Here is an 18,105-nt window from a genome sequence, read left to right as displayed (position 1 = left end):
TTCCATACCAGTCCATTAAGTTTTTTTATACCTGCATTGTATTCTACTCTATGGATGTACCATAATTTGACCAGCTTCTATTGATGAACCTGTAGGTTGTTTCCAGTATTTTGTGTTTACAAACCATGGCACAGTGTACAGTATACTTTGCATAATATGACTTTACTTGTACAATATAATTTTGCATAAGTATGAGCATATCAGTAGGACAAATTCCTACAGGTGGAATTACTGGGTCAAAGCATATATGTATTTGTACTTTTGTTGACACTGCTAGATTGCCGTCCGTAGAGGTGTACCAATTTCCAGTCCCACCAACAGTGTATGAAAGTGTGAAAGTGATTTTATCCCCCACTTTCATGAATACAGTGAGTTATCAAATTTTTTAATCTTTGCTAATCTTTGAGTGAAAAATGTTTCTTCAGCACATGAAAAGATGCTCAACATCACTAATTATTAGAGAAATGCAAATCAAAACTACAATGAGGTATCACCTCACATCAGTCAGAATGTCCATCATCAAAAAATTACAAACAGGGACTTCCCTGGTGGTGCAGTGGTTAAGAATCTGCCTGCCACATGCCGGGGACACGGGTTCGATCCCTGGTTGGGGAAGATGCCACATGCCGCGGATCAACTAAGCCCATGCACCACAACTACTGAGCCTGCGCCCTAGAGCCTGTGAGCCACAACTACTGAGCACACATGCCACAACTACTGAAGCCCACACGCCTAGAGCCCATGCTCCGCAACAAGAGAAGCCACCGCAATGAGAAGCCCGCGCACCGCAACAATCAGTAGCCCTCACTCTCCGCAACTAGAGAAAGCCCGTGCACAGCAACAATGAACCAATACAGCCATAAATAAATAAATAAATAAATATTTTTTAAAAAATCTACAAACAGTAAATGCTGGAGAGGGTATGGAGAAAAGGGAACCCTCCTACACTGTTTGTGGGAATGTAAATTGGTACAGCCACTATGGAGAACAGTATAGATGTTCCTTAAAAGACTAAAAATAGAGCTGTCTTATGATCCAGCTATCCTACTCCTGGGAATATACCCAGAGAAAACCATAATTTAAAAAGATACATGCACCTCAATGTTCACTGCAGCACTCTTTATAATAGCCAGGACATGGAAGCAACCTAAATGCCCATCGACAGACGAATGGATAAAGAAGATGTGGGGGACTTCCCTGGTGCCTCAGTGGTTAAGAATCCGCCTGCCAATGCAGGGACACGGGTTCGAGCCCTGGTCCAGGAAGATCCCACATGCCGCGAAGCAACTAAGCCCGTGCGCCACAACTACTGAGCCTGCGCTCTAGAGCCCACGAGCCACAACTACTGAGCCTGCGTGCTGCAACTACTGAAGTCTGCGCGCCTAGAGCCCATGCTCCGCAACAAGAGAGGCCACCACAATGAGAAGACCGCGCACTGAAACGAAGACCCAACGCAGACAAAAATTAATTAATTAATTAATTAGTTAAAAAAAAAAAAAAGAAGATGTGGTACATATATACAATGGAATTTTACTTAGCCATAAAGAAGAAGGAAATAATGCCATTTGCAGCAACATGGATGGACCTAGAGATTGTCATACTGAGCGAAGTAAGTCAGACAGAGAAAGACAAATATCATATAATATTGCTTATATGTGGAATCTAAAAGAAAAGGTACAAATGAACTTATTTACAAAGCAGAAATAGAGTCACAGATGTAGAAAACAATCTTATGGTTACCAGGGGGGTTGGGGGGTAGGGATAAATTGGGAGATTGGGATTAACGTATACACACTAGTATATATAAAATAGATAACTAATAAGGACCTACTGTATAGCAAAGGGACCTCTACTCAATACTCTATAATGAGACCTATATGGGAAAATAATCTTAAAAAGAGTGGATATATGTATATGTATAACTGATTCACTTTTCTGTACAGCAGAAGCTAACACAACAGTATAAATCAACTGTACTCCAATAAAAATTTTTTTTTAAATGTTTCTTCAGTGGAGTTTTAATGTTTTTTTTTCTGATTGAGTGAAGCTAAGAATCTTTTATATATGTAAAAGTTATTATATTTCCTTTCCTGTAAACTTTCGATTCTCATCTTTTGCCTGTTTTTCTTCTGAGTTAATATTTTCTTCTGCATTAATGTTTTCTTCTCATTAATATGTAGCATGTATTAGAAAAATGAGTTCTATAAGTCGCAAATTTTTTTAATTGGTTTTTTGTTTGCCTTTTGACCTTAAAGCAGCTCATTTTTAGAAATAAGACACTGAGGCCCAGAGAAGTGAAATTCCTTGTATAGAAGGCACTCAGCTTACCAGTGGCAGGGACAAAGCTATGCTTAGGTCTTGTAACTCCCAGTACATTGTATCAGAAAGCCTCATTTGTAAAGTAAGGGATTGAGCCAGGTGAGTTCCCACTTGTCTAAAAAGAGAGACTGGATTAGACTTGCATCCTTTATCATGCTCATTTTCCATAATTGAATGATAAGTGTTTATTGAGCACTTAATAATAGCGTAGGCAAACTCAACATACCCTTGGGAATATAGACCAGCTTCCCTTCTTGATCTTCTTGGTCTCCATCACTGCCACCACCAGTTACCTCTCATTTACTCCCTTTGTATTTATTTACTCTTCTTTTTTCCTCTCCCCTCACAGCAGTCCTTGTCCAAACCTGCTTTTTTCCGGCAAAATTCAGAGAGGAGGAACTTCAAACTGCTGGACACTAGGAAGCTGAGTCGGGATGGCACTGGGTCCCCTTCTAAAATCAGCCCTCCCTCCACCCCCAGCAGCCCTGATGACACTTTCTTTAACCTCGGAGACCCACAGAACGGCAGGAAGAAGAGAAAGATACCCAAGGTAAGGCTTGCAACAAGCTTCGTGTTCAGATGTGCACTCCCCCTTCCCTGCAAAGGAAGGCTGCAGAGGAGTCTGGGCAGAGATCAAATCACTGGGCCCTTCTACCTGCTTCACCACAGGCCAGGTAGACACAGTGAAGCCAGCAGGCTGAGATATCTGGCCCTTTGTCAGAATAATTGTGGTGGTCCTGTAGCCTTCCTCTTAGCCATCCCTCTCCCTGCCTTGATGACTCTTAGGATCCCAAACTGTGTTTCCAATACCCAGCCTCAAAAGGCCACATCTCCCTCCTTCATGGCCTCAAAAAGCAGAGCTCCATCCCTCGTGCTCTCACTCAGACTCCGTCACCTCCCACTGCAGAGGTGGCACCACGTGGAGCCTGTGCTCCAAGGGAGCATTTGTCAAAAATACATCTTTTCTGGCTCTTTTCAGCCCCAAAGGCAAAACGTGCCCAAGGGCTTGGATGTGCATCTAATGTGGCCGCTGTTGCTGTTACATTTCCTTTGCTCAGTCCAACCCCTGCAGTGCCTGTCATTCTTCATTGGCCACTTTGGTACCAACTTCCCGCAGGAACTTTTAGAGCAGGAATTCTTCATTTCAGAGTCCATGGATGGACTTTAGGGGATCATGAAACCCACAGAATCATGTAAACTGTATGGATGAGTTCGAGGGGATAAAAGGAAGAGGGGGTGGGTTGTCTGTAGGTTTCATCAGATATCTCAAAGTGACCCGTTGACCTGAAAGTCCAGGGACATTTTCACAAGCCAGTCCCTCCTGACCCAGTTTGGTTAATCAGTGTTTTGAGCCATAATATCACCCCTGCCCCCCACATTCTTATTCAAGTGAAATTAAGTCACCTGGACAATCAAGAGGGCATTCTGGGGGCTTCCCTGGCGGTCCAGTAGCTAAGACTCCGCGCTTCCACTGCAGGGGGCACGGGTTCGATCCCTGCTCGGGGAACTAAGATTCCCCAAGCTGCACGGCGCAGCCAAAAAAAAAAGTGCATTCAGAAGGGTAAGGGCAGTTAGGCTCAGGTGGGCAAGAGAAGACCTATCACCTGCAGCCCAGCAGTGGGGTTGCAGGTGGAACAGGAGAGAAGATGTCTCGCTTTGTGTTGTTGATGGAGGGCAGGAGTCAGGCCTCGTTCCCCTTCCTGCTCTCCTGGTTCTGCCTCGCGCCACCCAGGGCGCAGTGCAGGTTGCATATTGATCGTTGGATGCTGGCTGAATGAGCTCCCACTGGTACATGGATCCCAGTCTCCTTCGCCCCTGGTGGAATCGCTTTCTGTCTCCCTTTGGCTCTCTTTCAGTCACTGTCTTAATTCGCCTCTTCTTGTTCTGGCATGACTCACACATATCTGTAATGTCAAAAACCTGCAGTAGTGGAATAATTACAAGTGGCTATTTACATCTATACAGCCTCACCGTTATTTTAGCAAATTGAACAGGAACAGTCAAATGAATCAGCTGAGGTTAAAAGAGCTTTGATACAACTCTAAGTTTGACTATGTATCTCTTAATAAGCATTTAACCTCTATCTTCTACCCCTGCGCTTTTACCCATCACTTCCCCCTTTATACTATTATAATATTTTTAAAAGATTTTTTGAGATTGAGGGGAAGAGAATATGTGTGCATATTTTATATAAAAATAGAGAGGTGGAGAGAAAGGTAGAACTAGTTCTGCCACTTCATATGAGTTTAACTTGCAAGCAGCAGTTTGTTCCCTCTTAGTTTATTGCCTGAAATTGAAGTGAGTTGCCCCACTTACATAGTGCCCAGGCCCTTACTCACGTAGGGTTTGGCAGGTGTAATCAAATCTGGAGAAAAATCAGCATGTTTTACCTGTCACTTTCACAGCAACAACAACAACAAAATCTTATTAAAATTTTAGTCATAAAGGTGAAGTACTCAATTCTTCAAAGGAATGTTTAAAAAGAAAACAAATGACTAATTACAGGGACTTCGCTGGTGGCGCAGTGGATGAGACTCCGTGCTCCCAAGGCAGGGGGCCCGGGGTTGGTTCCCTGGTCAGGGAACTAGATCACACATGCATGCTGCAACTGAGAGTTTGCATGACACAACTAAGGAGCCCACCTGCCGCAACTAAGACCCGGCGCAGCCAAATAAATAAGTAAATATTTATTTTAAAATGACTCATTACAGTTTATTAGACGTCTCATGAATCCTCAGTTCTATCCCTTGCTACTTAATCTTAACCTAGGCTTGTCCTTTCCAAATGCTTTGAATCCTTTACTTGAAGTCAAAGATTCTTTTTCAGGCACGTTCATGACTTCCAGGTTTTGGAACCTTAAAGCATTTGCTATCCAAAACCCTTGCTTTTGTGTTTTTATCTAGCAAGAAGGACTTAAGGGTCTACTCACAACTCATCAGTTAATGGGTTGGTTGGTGTTCCTTCGGCTGCCTCTGCTGTGACGTGTAACACGAGTCCCTTCTGGAAGTATGGATGCTTCCCTTGATTTCTCCTGCCTCAGCCCTAAGAGGAATGGAGGTCCCAGTGGAGGAGGGGAGAGAGAAAGAGACAGTCCTTCCCTGTATTCTCCTAGCAACCCTGTACCTTCATTGACGTGGCAGCTGAAACGGAGCAGTTAATTACACAGTGGTGTGATGTCCCCAGGATTCATGAAACATTGTGCTGTCCTTTATAATGAGAAGTGAGCTCGCCCTCAGCACTGTAGCAGGTTAAGGCGGAATCCTTTGTTTCTTAGCCAGCCATCATAGGCAGAATTAGGTCCCAGATGACTCTCTGTCTGAAACAGACTGTCTTCCAAATGAGCTTATAGTTAAAAATGTTTGTTTTCAACTTTAAAAAAGTTTCTAAAAAGGCCAATACTTCTAGTACAGAACACATTTATTTGTTTTTGGTTTTTTTTCAGAACACTTTTAAAACAACAAAACTTATCTCCTGTTAAAGTTCAATTATGTGTGAAAGCCTGTTTAAGTTTTTCTCCCTGAGGAAATTTTTTTTAAATAAAAAGGAACAAAGATTTATTAACTGAAGTATATATATGGCTTCCACTTACTCCATGACCTGATTTAAAATGAGAAAAACCTTCTCTGTCATATTATTTATACTACTTCATAGCACTCATGAATTGTCTTATAGTTATGAATGCACCTTCGTCCTTCCTATTAGCTTGTAAACTCCCTGAGAATGTGTGCCATGTCCCATATATCCTTTTATCCCTCACAGCTCCTAGCAAAATCCCTTGCACATAGGAGATGCTCAGTATTCATTCAACAAATTAATAATCAACAAATATTTATTGAGTACCTACTGTGTGCCAGGCCCTGCTCCATCCCATACAGGTACTGTGACAGCAGTAAACAAAAGTGACAAAAATTCCTGCCTGCATGGAGCTTACAGTCTAGTGTTCATTTTATTTAAACACATGGAAGGATGTTAACTATATTGTAAATGTCTTCTTTCTAGTTAATTTTTGGATATTTTGGGGGGAGATTTTGAATAGGTTTAAAAATTTCCTTCTCTCCAAAAACAATTTGACCTAGCAACTCATTTGTTTATTTACCTGTATTTTTAAAATCGTGATAAAATATACATAACATAAAACTTACCGTTTTAACCATTTTTAAATGTATAGTTCAGCGGCATTAAGTACATTCACATTGCTCTGCAACCGTCACCATCATCCATTTCCAGAACTTTTTCATCTCCCCGAACTGAAACGCTGCACCTATTAAACACTTACTCCCCATTCCCCCCTCCCCCCAGCCCCTGGCAACCACCATGCTACTTTCTGTCTCTATGAATTCAACTACTCTAGGTACCTCGTATAAGTGGTGTCATACAATATTTGTCCTTTTGTGACTTATTTCACTTAGCATGAAATCCTCAAGGTTCATTCACGTTGGAGCATGTGTCAGAATCTCCTTCCTTTTTAAGGCTGAATAATATTCCATTGTATGTACATACTACATTGTGTTTATCCATTCATCCATCAGTTGACATTTGGGTTGTTTTCACTTCTTGGTCGTTGTGAATAATACTGTTGATACGGTGTCTTCTTCCATGGGAAATGGGGTTAGTGTTACATCCCACTAGTTAGAACATGCGGGAAAAGAAAAGAAGGCCAATTCAGGGGTGTGAGCTCTCAAGGAGATGGCTGGTTCGTGAGAGCAAATATAAAGAGCTTCCACATGGCAGGGATTTGGGGGTGAAGGCAGAGGCCTCATTCGGATCAGGTTCATGGTTAGGGAAGAGGAGTTCACACAGAGAGCTGGCAAGGCCAGGGCTGGGCTGCCCATCAGGAGCCAGAGGGCGCAGATGTCCGAGGCTACGGCAGGGCAGTGTCAGTAAGAGTCTGCAGAGCTGGGGGGACGGAACCCAGGCCGGTCACAAGGAGACCTTGAGAATAAGCCCCCTCCTCTCTGGTGGGCCAGTGCTTGTAGAGAGGAGCTGGTGAACTACTTTAGGGAGGGGATCAGGGGAGTAGAGGGCAGAGGTGGGTATTGGCAACTGTCCCTGACGGGTACCCATCACCCAGTTTACCATAGCACATCCGCTTCTGTTCTTCCCAATGTATGAAAGAATTTTAAACTTTTCAAGGCAGCAACTTACAGACAGCTCCCCTTTAAAGTCACTAGTTGGTTTGTGTCCATTATGCATGGGTAGACTTCTCTTTCTCCCAACCAGGTGGAACCCAGGAAGCTTATACTCTTTTTTTTTTTTAATTTATTTTTGGCTGTGTTGGGTCTTCGTTGCTGCGCACAGGCTTTCTCTAGTTGCGGTGAGCGGGGGCTACTCTTTGTTGCGGTGCGCGGGCTTCTCATTGCGGTGGCTTCTCTTGTTGTGGAGCACGGGCTCTAGGCGTGCGGGCTTCAGTAGTTGTGGCACACGGGCTCAGTAGTTGTGGCTCGTGGGCTCTAGAGCGCTGGCTCAGTAGTTGTGGCGCACGGGCTTAGTTGCTCCACGGCATGTGGGATCTTCCCAGACCAGGGCTCGAACCCGTGTCCCCTGCATTGGCAGGCGGATTCTTAACCAATGTGCCACCAGGGAAGTCTAGGAAGCTTCTTCTCTTGAAAGTTGCAGGTGGTGCCGTAAAGCCTGAGGGGAAGTGACCCAGGGCCTCAATCACCAGACGGTTCTGCTCTGGTCAGTCTGGAGGATGTGCTGCTTACTAAGGTGTCTGCTGAGCAGCTCGGCTTCTGAGCGCCAGAGAGGTCATGAAAGGCCTCAGCAAGTCTGCGGCCAGTGTGTCCTCTGCAGGAAGGACAGTGTGCCCGGGGCACGGCACTCCTCCGCGCCGTCCTGAGCTCGGACTCAAGAGCCACCGCAATCCCTGCTCCCTTCCTGCTGCTCGGACGCTCTTTGGCATGGTTCCCATGAAAGGGGCCCTGCCTGGGAACATTTTTCTTTTTCTGTCTCTTTCTTTCCTTGTTTTGCTTTGGGGGCAAAAGCTCCTTCCCAAACCACAGTGACATTGCACTATCGGAGGGGGGAGCAGCCATCACACCATCTAGCCAATGAAATCGTCTCCCTCTGTGTCTCAGCTGGCTGCGTTAGCATATTCAGACGACACCTGCCCATACATCAGTGAGGCTGGCAGCGTCCTTTAGTGTTCTTGACAGTCATGCTTCTATCTGGCCCAGAGGAATGATTGAAAGACGCCGGCGGGCCAGTGGGAAGTGTCTCGCCCCACCCCCTTTCCCTGGCCCGCCGCCCTCCTGAAAGAGAATGTGGGCAGCGAAGGAATCCCAGCTGCCACGGGGAAGAGGGTGCTCACACCGGCTCTTCTTCTCCCCGTGTCTGGCAGCTGGTGTTGCGAATCAATGCCATTTATGAGGCCCGGAGAGGAAAGAAACGGGTGAAGAGGCTGTCCCAGTCCACGGAGAGCAACTCAGGAAAAGGTAGGGCCCCGCCACCATCCCTTCTCCCCCAAGAACCTGAAAACAGAATCTTCCTAGAAGTGGCTTCCTGTTGTTTGGGGTTGACTCAGCAAGGAGGAGAACAAGCTGGGGGCTTTGGAAATGTCCCCCACCATCCTCTCTCCCTGTGTATCCATCAGGTCAGCCTAGGGCTGCATGCTCTGACCTCGCCATGGGAGCAGCCTTCTTTGCTTCATATACATTAAAGGGGCCAGTATCTTTTGCTGTACTTATATAGGTACCATCTGAACTAAAGCCAAATTAATTTGGAAACACATATAGTTGGACAAAGACATAGTTTGTTCATTACATTTAAATAGACAAAAAGAAAACAGCCCCTCTGAACCAGAAGTCTTGGATTTGTGCTACCACATATAAAAAGTTTCCTGCATTGGAAAAACCCACACTTGCAACTTTCTTCCTTTTGTTGTTGTGTTTTCTTGTCTAGTGACAGATGAGAACAGTGAGTCTGACAGTGACACCGAGGAGAAGCTGAAAGGTGAGGAGCAGTTGCCGTGCAGGGCGCGTGCAGGTGGCTGGGAAGCTGCGAAGGTGGCCCTTCCTGTTCAGTGTGAGCGACGGGACACAGTGGCCTTGCACGAGCTTGGTGGGCAAGGCGTGAGAGGCTGAGCCCGGCCAGAGTGGGCCTCTTCGGTCCCTGAGCCTACAGCTCCGCTCTAGAGACCCAGGGTGGCTACCACTGCAGTGACACCCCGTTCCTGTGCCTTTCCGTTATGTCATAGGTGTTTTTCACACCTGTGTAAGGTACGGTGTGCTGGCCTGGGACTCCAGAGACCTGGGGCTCTTGCCCTACTCCTGTTAAAATGGCTCTGTGATCTGGAGGAAATCACTTGAGATCCAGGGCCTCCAGTTCCTCATCTGTCAAATGAAGTCGCTGAAATTATTGGTCCCTGTGGTTCTAAATTTGGTGATCTCGATCTAGGCTTTAGTGAGTTTTCCACAACTTTTCAGAGCCTAGGGGGAAGCCAAAGAAAACCATAGTCCAGGGCTGCTCAGTGAGGTGATGGGGACCCGTCTGCTCAGTGGCCCTGCCTCATTTGCCTCCAGCGCCCGCCTGCTCCCACCTCTGGAATGAAGCCAGTCCCTTCCATTGCACAGAATGGTGGCAGGAGAGAAGGCAGATGGGGTTCCTGAGTTAGTCAGGTCGCTGCCAGTTGAGCCACACGGAATGTTTTCAAAGCTCCCAGCTCCAAAAGCTCTAGGGTCTGGATTTTGTCACATCCCCCAAACTGAAAGATGAAGGAAGTGAGTGAAGGGAGGAGTCCCCACCCCATCTGACAGAGGAACCCAAGGGTCACTCAAGCCGCTGCCCCAAGTCCAGACAGCAGATCCCACATTCCAGGCTCCTGCACCCCGATTAGCCTGGTGGCCCGGCGGGTGCTGCTCCAACTAGAACTCTGGCAAGAATCCCAAATAAAGAGCTTTGTACTAATTTGTTAAATGCGGGCACACTCTTTTAGGATTAGAAAAAGTTATTTGAGCTAGGAATTACACAACGTGTTGCAGCTCTGTGCAATTCCATATTGGGTGTGAGTCATTTTCAGGCGTTCTCTCCCTCCCTCCCTCCCTCCCTCTCTCTCCCTCTCTCTCCCTCTCTGTTTCTCTCTCTCTCTCTCTCTCTCTCTCTCTCTCTGTCTCCTCCCTCTCCAGCCCACAGCCAGCGCCTGGTCAATGTGAAGTCACGCCTGAAGCAGGTTCCAAGATACCCATCACTGGACCGGGAGCTCGTCGAGTACCAGGAGAGGCAGCTCTTCGAGTACTTTGTGGTCGTGTCTTTGCACAAGAAGCAGGCCGGGGCTGCCTATGTGCCCGAACTCACCCAGCAGTTCCCTCTGAAGGTACAGGGTGGGCCAGGCCTCTGTGGCCTGCCAGGGACTGCAGCATTCTTGACAAAATCTTACTGGGACTCACGGTTTCAGGGAGGTACAGGAGCCCAAGGAACATTCAGTGTCTAGAATTTCAAAAATGGGTCCTAATTAAGGTATATCAAATGAAAAAAACTGCTGCTGGAGAATTTGGGAGGTCCGAGGAGGTGTGAGAGTCAAGACTCAAAGCAGGGACAGAAATGCTTACCCCCCTTCCTGTGGTCACTGTGCTGACTGTACTATCCTCTTCATCCTCCCCGTCTCCTTATCCAGCCACGTCTCTTCCCAACCTGTCCTAGAAGCTTCTTTCCATCAACCGCACAACTCTCCCTAAGGAGTGTCATGTTTGTGTCCATGCTACACACCCCTACGTGCCCTGTGTGCCTCTGTATGTGCGTATGCACGAGAATCCTGTTCTGTTCTCACATGGGTCATGGCTATGTGGATGTGGCTTTACCATATATTAAATCATGGCTCCTAAAATGAAACGGCACTCAATAAAGCCGAAAATGACATGGCCTAGAATATATAAATTATTCTTAGCCTTTGACATCAGTAATAAAGAGCTTCCACCACATTCTAATTCAGTTCAGCCAGAATTTACTGAGACCCTTTTACATTCCAGCTGTTTTCTGCTTGGCCCCAGGGCATTACAAAGATGAGCAAAATGCGTTTCCTGTCCTCAGGGAGCTTACACTCTGATAGGAGGGCATGAGATAAGCCCACGAGGACTCACGAGGTACAACGTGACAGTCTCTGTACAATTCATACAGTGCAGGTGCTCAGAGACAGGACCAGGGGAGGGCGCTCATGTCCTAGTCCCATCAGGGCCTCCCTTTGCTGCCACCGCCCAAGCATAATCCCAGCATCTACCAAGACCTAGGTTCCAGCTGTCCCTCTCCTCCTCTCTCGGGCCAGCCTTCCTTCTGTCCTGCGCACTGGGTTCCAGCACAGCAATCAAGTGCTCTGCTTGGAGTTTAGGATGGAAATATGTGTAACTGAAATAAACCACAGACACCAGCCCTCCACACCGGCACTTATTCCACTTCCTCTCTCTGAGCTCCGGGGATGATCCTCTGAAAACCCCAGTGCTATGGGTGTGCCCATATTTAGTTGAGAACCACACTTGCACCAATGCATGAAGGACTGTCCTATTATTTTATTTACTTCCTTTGGGGCATAACACAATGTTATACATATAGCAATACTTAACCAGTGTTCCAGGAATAAAAGCGTTAATTTGTGAATGAATTAATGAATCAACCTAACTATTGAATGCTTGAGTTTCCAACATGGAATCTCCAGACTTCTAGACATCACATTAAAACTTTTTTTGAGTGGAAAGTTGCATAGTCACTGTTGAAAGGGGGACTAATCCAGAAATGTATAAAGAAAAAAGTCATCTCTAATCCCACAGAGATCATCACTGTTAGCATTTTATTGTGTTTTCTTCCAGTCTTTTCTCATAGTATAATTTTCTTACAAAACTGAGATCATACATTGTGTAATTTCCGTGCCATGTTTTACAAACCTGTCATTGTTTATAAACATATTTAATACAAATTCTAAAACATCATTTTTGAAATTACATAATGCTGCGTTATGTGGGTATACCCTAATCTATTTTTTTTTAAAATAAATTTATTTTTGGTTGCATTGGGTCTTCGTTGCTGCGCGCGGGCTTTCTCTAGTTGCGGCGAGCGGGAGCTACTCTTCATTGCAGTGCGCGGGCTTCTCATTGCAGTGGCTTCTCTTGTTGCGGAGCACGGGCTCTAGGTGCGCGGGCTCAGTAGTTGTGGCACACTGGCTTAGTTGCTCCGCGGCATGTGGGATCTTCCCGGGCCAGGGCTCGAACCCGTGTTCCCTGCATTGGCAGGCGGATTCTTAACCACTGTGCCACCAGGGAAGCCCCTACCCTAATCTATTTAACCACTCTCTTTCTGTTGGAAATGTATCTTGCTGCCAGTATTTCTTTAGATATATATTTTTAATGTTACGCTGATCATTCTTTATATGCATTTTTGCATGCCAGGCTACTTTATATCTCCTTTCCTTCACTTGCTCCCTCTGTCAGAAGGCCCCTTTTCTCCTTCTGCCTCCTCATTTTTAACTCTTTTTCATGAGTTTTATCCTCCACCCCTATAGCCACTTTAATCAAGGTTTACACTCCATATTTGCACACTAGAGGTCATGCCTGCCGTATTCCATTAAAATGCTTGATATCTTGCAGTTATCTTTATGACAACTCATGGAGGTCAGGCTGTTTTCCAGCCATCTGTGATTGGTTGTATTTGTAAGAGAGATCTCCGTGTGCCACTTCCTATAAATGTGCTCCTGTGCATGTAAGAGCATATATGCGCACATACGGGTTGATAACTCATACATTGATGACAGTGTGTGTAAGCACATGTGTATATACACATATTTATGGGTATCGTGCCTGTGGTCTGAGGGTGGGTGCATCCAAATGGTGACTGGGCCACATTGAAAAGCGCTAGAACTCATTTCCCTACAAGGCCTACGCTTCAGTTCTCTAATGCTGTTTCCACTGTGGAGAAATGTCATTGTTCCTTCCTTTTGTATTATTTATAGTTTGGGGTCCTTCACTCTGTGATGATTAATGACCCCTTCCAACAACTACACCCAGCTGGTATTTGCTTCTCTGCAAGACTGTCCAAGGGTAATCAAAAATTATTGCTTTGGCAACAGTCTGAGCTAGTGAATTATCAACTCAAAGACTGTTCCAGGACCATTTGGAATCCTCTGAGTCATGGATAGAAGAGAGAACAATTATACAGAAAAGAAAGAGTGACTATTTATTCTGAAGAAGAAAAACTAAAGGACAATTAATGACTGGCTTTCAGTCTACATATGGTGACTGTGTTTCACTCATTGATAGTTGTCTCAACCATTAATAGTAGTAGCAGCTTTAGTTAAATTTGATCTAGCCTAAGGGGAATCATACTAGAAGTGGGTTTTCAAATTGAAAGCCATCAGCCCGGTGCTCTATTCCTTTGGATGCTCCCTTCAGAGACCTCTTTTCTCTGACGCTTCATGGCCTTGGGAAGGCTTGTAGATCCTCTGTGAAGGAGTCAAAGGTACTGTTGGCCTGCAGATGTCAGAAACTCTCTGCCAGCGTGGTTTAAGGTGGAGGCCAATGGCAAACTATGAGAAACAAAATAAGAAATTATGGAAAATATTATAGTAAGAATTTAGGTTAGACATTACAATTTCGTAACTTTAGAAATTCATACTCCACTCACTTCAAATATCTGATATTTCAAATGACTGAAGATAATTTTAGCATAATTTATTTTTCTTTAACTGTTTATAAAGGAAACTTAACAAGTGTAAACCTATCATCAACAACACAACAAAAGCCAACAATTCTTCCCAACACGTTAGAAGTACCAATTTATAAGCTAACTGTGCTAATTATAAACTATTCCTTTTTGTATCCCAAACTTATACCTAGAGTGCCTTTGTTTTTCAATTGAGACAAAAAAACACACATAACATAAAATTCACCATCCCAACATCTCCAGGTGTACAGCACAGTATGGTTAACTACATGTGCATTGCTGTCCAACAGATTCCCCAGAATGGGGTGCTTTTTTTAGCACAGATAACCTGTTCAGACACAGAACAAGCAGACTCGTGGCTTTAAATATCATCTCTAAATCAGACTTCATTGATTCATTCCGTTTCGAAATGACATGATATTCATCCAGTCTGTGACATGTCAGATAAATCAGAGAGAGAGAGAAAGACAGACAGACTAGAGATGAAGATCATTTTGATTCTTTACTAGATTCCATACTAGCTGTGTGATCATGGACAAATCACTTCATTTCCCGGGGCTTATTTTCTTATCTCTAAAATAAGAAGGTCAGGCCGGATGATGTCTAGTTTTCCTTCAGTTCTGACATGCAAAGACTTCCTGAAATGAGTTAAATTTCACCATATAATATAATTTAGCTGGATGTAGTCACTAAAAAGTGTTGTAAAACATCTTTGCCTAGATCAAGGAGGGGCGCGTTTGCCTGGGCCCAGAGGTCAGAAGACTGGATTTGAGGCTCTGCCTTGCAGATTCATGAGTCTCCGATTTGGAAGGGATTGCTATGACAGCGTTTCCTTATTGATTAAAATACTTACATTCCAGAATGTTCTGCATAGAGAACATTTCTCTAAAGCACACTTTTTTTTCTCCTCACTTCCCCCATAAGATTATAGTTGGAACTGCCCTGGGGACAAAAAGCCCCAAGCAGACTGAGCTGCAAACCCTCCTCAAAGTGGAGATTAAGGTGGCAGTCGTGACTTCAGGAAGGTGGGAGATGTGCTCTTGCCAAGCATCTGCCTCACTCTCCAGTGCTGCGGTTTATTCTCCCATCTTCTCTCGCCCTTCTCCCTGCAGTTGGAAAGGTCTTTCAAGTTCATGAGAGAAGCTGAGGACCAGCTGAAGGCTATCCCCCAATTCTGTTTCCCTGACGCCAAGGACTGGACCCCTGTCCAGCCGTTTACCAGGTATGTGCTGGCATCTCCCTCCCCTCCTGCAAAGACTAAAGCAAGAGCTAGAGGGGGTCATAGATGGTAGACCCCATAAGTCGGTCCTACTGTTAAGTGATCCTGGTGGGCCCGAGTGTAGCAATTTCCTCCACAGGTGTTTTTATTTTTATTTTTTTATTTTTTTCACACACACTGTATTTTATTTTTACAAGAGATAAATAGACTGACACCATCCGCAGGTGTTTTTAAAACTTGCCTGAAGACAAGAATCACCTTGCTAAGTATGCAGATTCCCAGACCTCCCGCTCCACCTGGGAATGTGTTTCATAAGCTGATGTGATGGGCAATACGGTAATTCATAGCCTAGGAAAACATTGCCCGTCACTAATACTTGTCCAGTGCTCTGGAAACATTTCTTCAGTAGCCCATCCAGCTGTTACTCGGATTGTGATAAGTTTACATTTCTGCTTTAACCCATGTTGTTGGAGACCAATATTTTTTTATCAGATGTTTCAGTAACTGACCAAACTCAGGAGGCTCCAAATCCTAAGTGTTTGAGGGATACTAAGTTCCTTGAAGTTGGCCCAGTAGTCTTTAGGGACGGTCCAGGCCTCGGGCTGGCCTGCACAGACGGTGCCTAGGAGAGCCGCGCAAGGGGCAGTTCCGAGAGGGGCACGGAAGTGTCCTACTCTTCCACCGCTCTCTCGCTGAGGCACATCCCTAGATCAGCAGATGCCACCTCACTCCCGGGCTCAGATAATGACTGCTGTGTGCATGCAATGGGATGGCCCAGGTGATGGGATTGTATGAGGGCTCAGGGTGAAAAGAAAATTCCTCACTTCCTCTCAGGACGCAGCGACACTTTAGATCTCCCTGTCCCTGACACAGACTCCAAAGCTGTAGGTGACCGGAGCCCCAGCCCAGAGATGGACAAGCCAGACAGCCTCCTCCAGAATGTCCCCTGGTTGCTCAACGCGACGTGACTTTGGTTTGGTTTTGCTTTGTAACGCACTTTCGTTTTCCCAACCGCAGTGAAACATTCTCGTTTGTCTTAACTGGAGAAGATGGGAGCAGGAGGTTCGGTTACTGCCGAAGACTGCTGGTCAGTACGTCCTGCTCTCAGGCAGCAAGAGCTCTGTGTGGAGCCGGCGCTGGCTTCCTGCGGTCTCATTCACCACGTGCCACACGAGAAGGGGCAGGAGGTGTAGCAAGTTCACCGGGGCAGTTAAAAACGGGGAGGAATATTTGGGGGTCCACGTGAGTCTTACTGGTAGACGGGAACACTGTCTGCCTCCTTTGGAAAGAAAATACTTTCTCCATTGTTTTCCCTGCCAAATAAATGACCTTTCTCTCCTCAAGCCAAATGTCCTCTCTAATAAAGTGTGCTAAACAGACTTTGAGAGCTTACAGAGAACATTCATAATAGTCGTTAGGGCAGAAGAAGGATGGCTTTATTGTTTATGACGCAAATAATTTGTGTCTCCTTCAGAACATTAACCTTTAAAAGTCAGAAACTTATTTCAATGAAATGATTATGCCAAAACATTTAAGAACGGGTCTTTTTGAGGCCGATTTTGGGGACAGTCTTCTGTAGTGGCAAATCATTTTCCACCGAGAGTATATTTCAGTCTTTTTACAAATAGGCTAATATAGTCAAGAATAATGCATGGCACATAGTGGCTGTTTAGTAATTAGTGAACAAAAAGTATGGATAATAATTGAAAAAGTTAAGTGGGATAATACATTTTGTTGATATAATTACTTTAGAGTTTAAGTGTTGAGATTGTTTTCCTTTTTTGTTTTGAAAATTAAAAGTCAGTTTCCAAAAAGGATTTTCAGAAATGATTTCTCATTTGGAATTATTATAATAATGATAAAGAATAAATAATTTCCTTGAGAGGAATTACAGTGATATGGGTAAACAAGTTAAGATTCCTTATTTTATGGTTCTATAGGCCATATTGAGCACCTGCTATGTGCACAACACTCTTGATTTGGTCCCTTTGGGAGAATTAAAAAATATGTCTACGTAACCAGAAGTGCTTTCACCTATAAGACGGGGTATTGGTAACTGCTTACCTCACTGATTTTCAAAAGCTATGGTGTATGGAAACAATAGGCACCATGTTAAAAACATTTGGGGTCTTTCCTCCCCTGAGATTGGTAACACTCATGATTTCCTTGTGTTTCACTCCAAAAAGCCTGGTGGCAAAGGAAAGCGTCTCCCTGAAGTTTATTGCATCGTGAGCCGCCTGGGATGCTTCAACCTCTTTTCGAAGGTGAGGACTTGGGCCTCAGAAAAGGGAGGGAGGGAATGCAGGGCAGGGCCCAGGAGGACGCAGGAGACACCCTAACTCCCATGACTTTTATCCTCTTATTCCCCCATCCGTTTTCCTTCCCACTTCCTCCTCCCTTCCTTGAGCCTCATCTATTCTCTAATCTTTGGGACAGGAAATGAGTTGATGAAGGTTGTGGCCCAGAAAGTGGGGGAGGGGAGAAGGTCAAAGTCATTGCAGTTGAGGATGGGAGGGACAGAGGATCTCCCCAGAATGTTCCATACGTTTTACTTTCCTTCTCTTAAGCATTATCTTTTGTCACATTATGTGTTGTATATATGTGTCGTGTGTGTATATCTGTTGTGTGTGTGCAAGATTTGTTATTGCAAGACTGCTCTATCAAAATCTTAGTATAATTTGGTCCTTCATTTTGGAAAATGAGCCAATATATCAAGACATAGGAATTGCCGTGGTGAATTGGCTCACCCACCCCAGTATTCCAGAATGGCGTGTAGGAGATAATTACTATGCTATATGATGCCAATCTCAAAAGTTAGGTATAATTCAACGTTTTTTTCCTGTGTTAACCAGATGTGAATATATAATCCATAAATTTTTTTTTTTGGCCACACCACAGAGCATGCAGATCTTAGTTCCCCAACCAGG

General features: G+C 44.8%; 1 protein-coding gene across 3 annotated transcripts in view; it reads left to right on the top strand.

Annotated features, from left to right (window-relative positions):
* DENND2A (DENN domain containing 2A) overlaps positions 1-18,105 on the top strand; it is a 104,418-nt gene that overhangs the window by 56,584 nt on the left and 29,729 nt on the right. For all 3 annotated transcript variants that reach the window (XM_061198818.1, XM_061198817.1, XM_061198820.1), the window contains 7 exons: positions 2,669-2,869; positions 8,660-8,753; positions 9,220-9,270; positions 10,443-10,630; positions 15,072-15,181; positions 16,196-16,265; positions 17,365-17,442. In XM_061198818.1, coding sequence (XP_061054801.1) covers positions 2,669-2,869; positions 8,660-8,753; positions 9,220-9,270; positions 10,443-10,630; positions 15,072-15,181; positions 16,196-16,265; positions 17,365-17,442 — 792 coding nt within the window. The remainder of the gene's footprint in view (positions 1-2,668; positions 2,870-8,659; positions 8,754-9,219; positions 9,271-10,442; positions 10,631-15,071; positions 15,182-16,195; positions 16,266-17,364; positions 17,443-18,105) is intronic.

The sequence above is a fragment of the Eubalaena glacialis genome, chromosome 8 (assembly GCF_028564815.1).
Source record: "Eubalaena glacialis isolate mEubGla1 chromosome 8, mEubGla1.1.hap2.+ XY, whole genome shotgun sequence".
Classification (NCBI taxonomy): domain Eukaryota; kingdom Metazoa; phylum Chordata; class Mammalia; order Artiodactyla; family Balaenidae; genus Eubalaena; species Eubalaena glacialis.
This window is presented reverse-complemented; position numbering and strand designations above follow the sequence as displayed.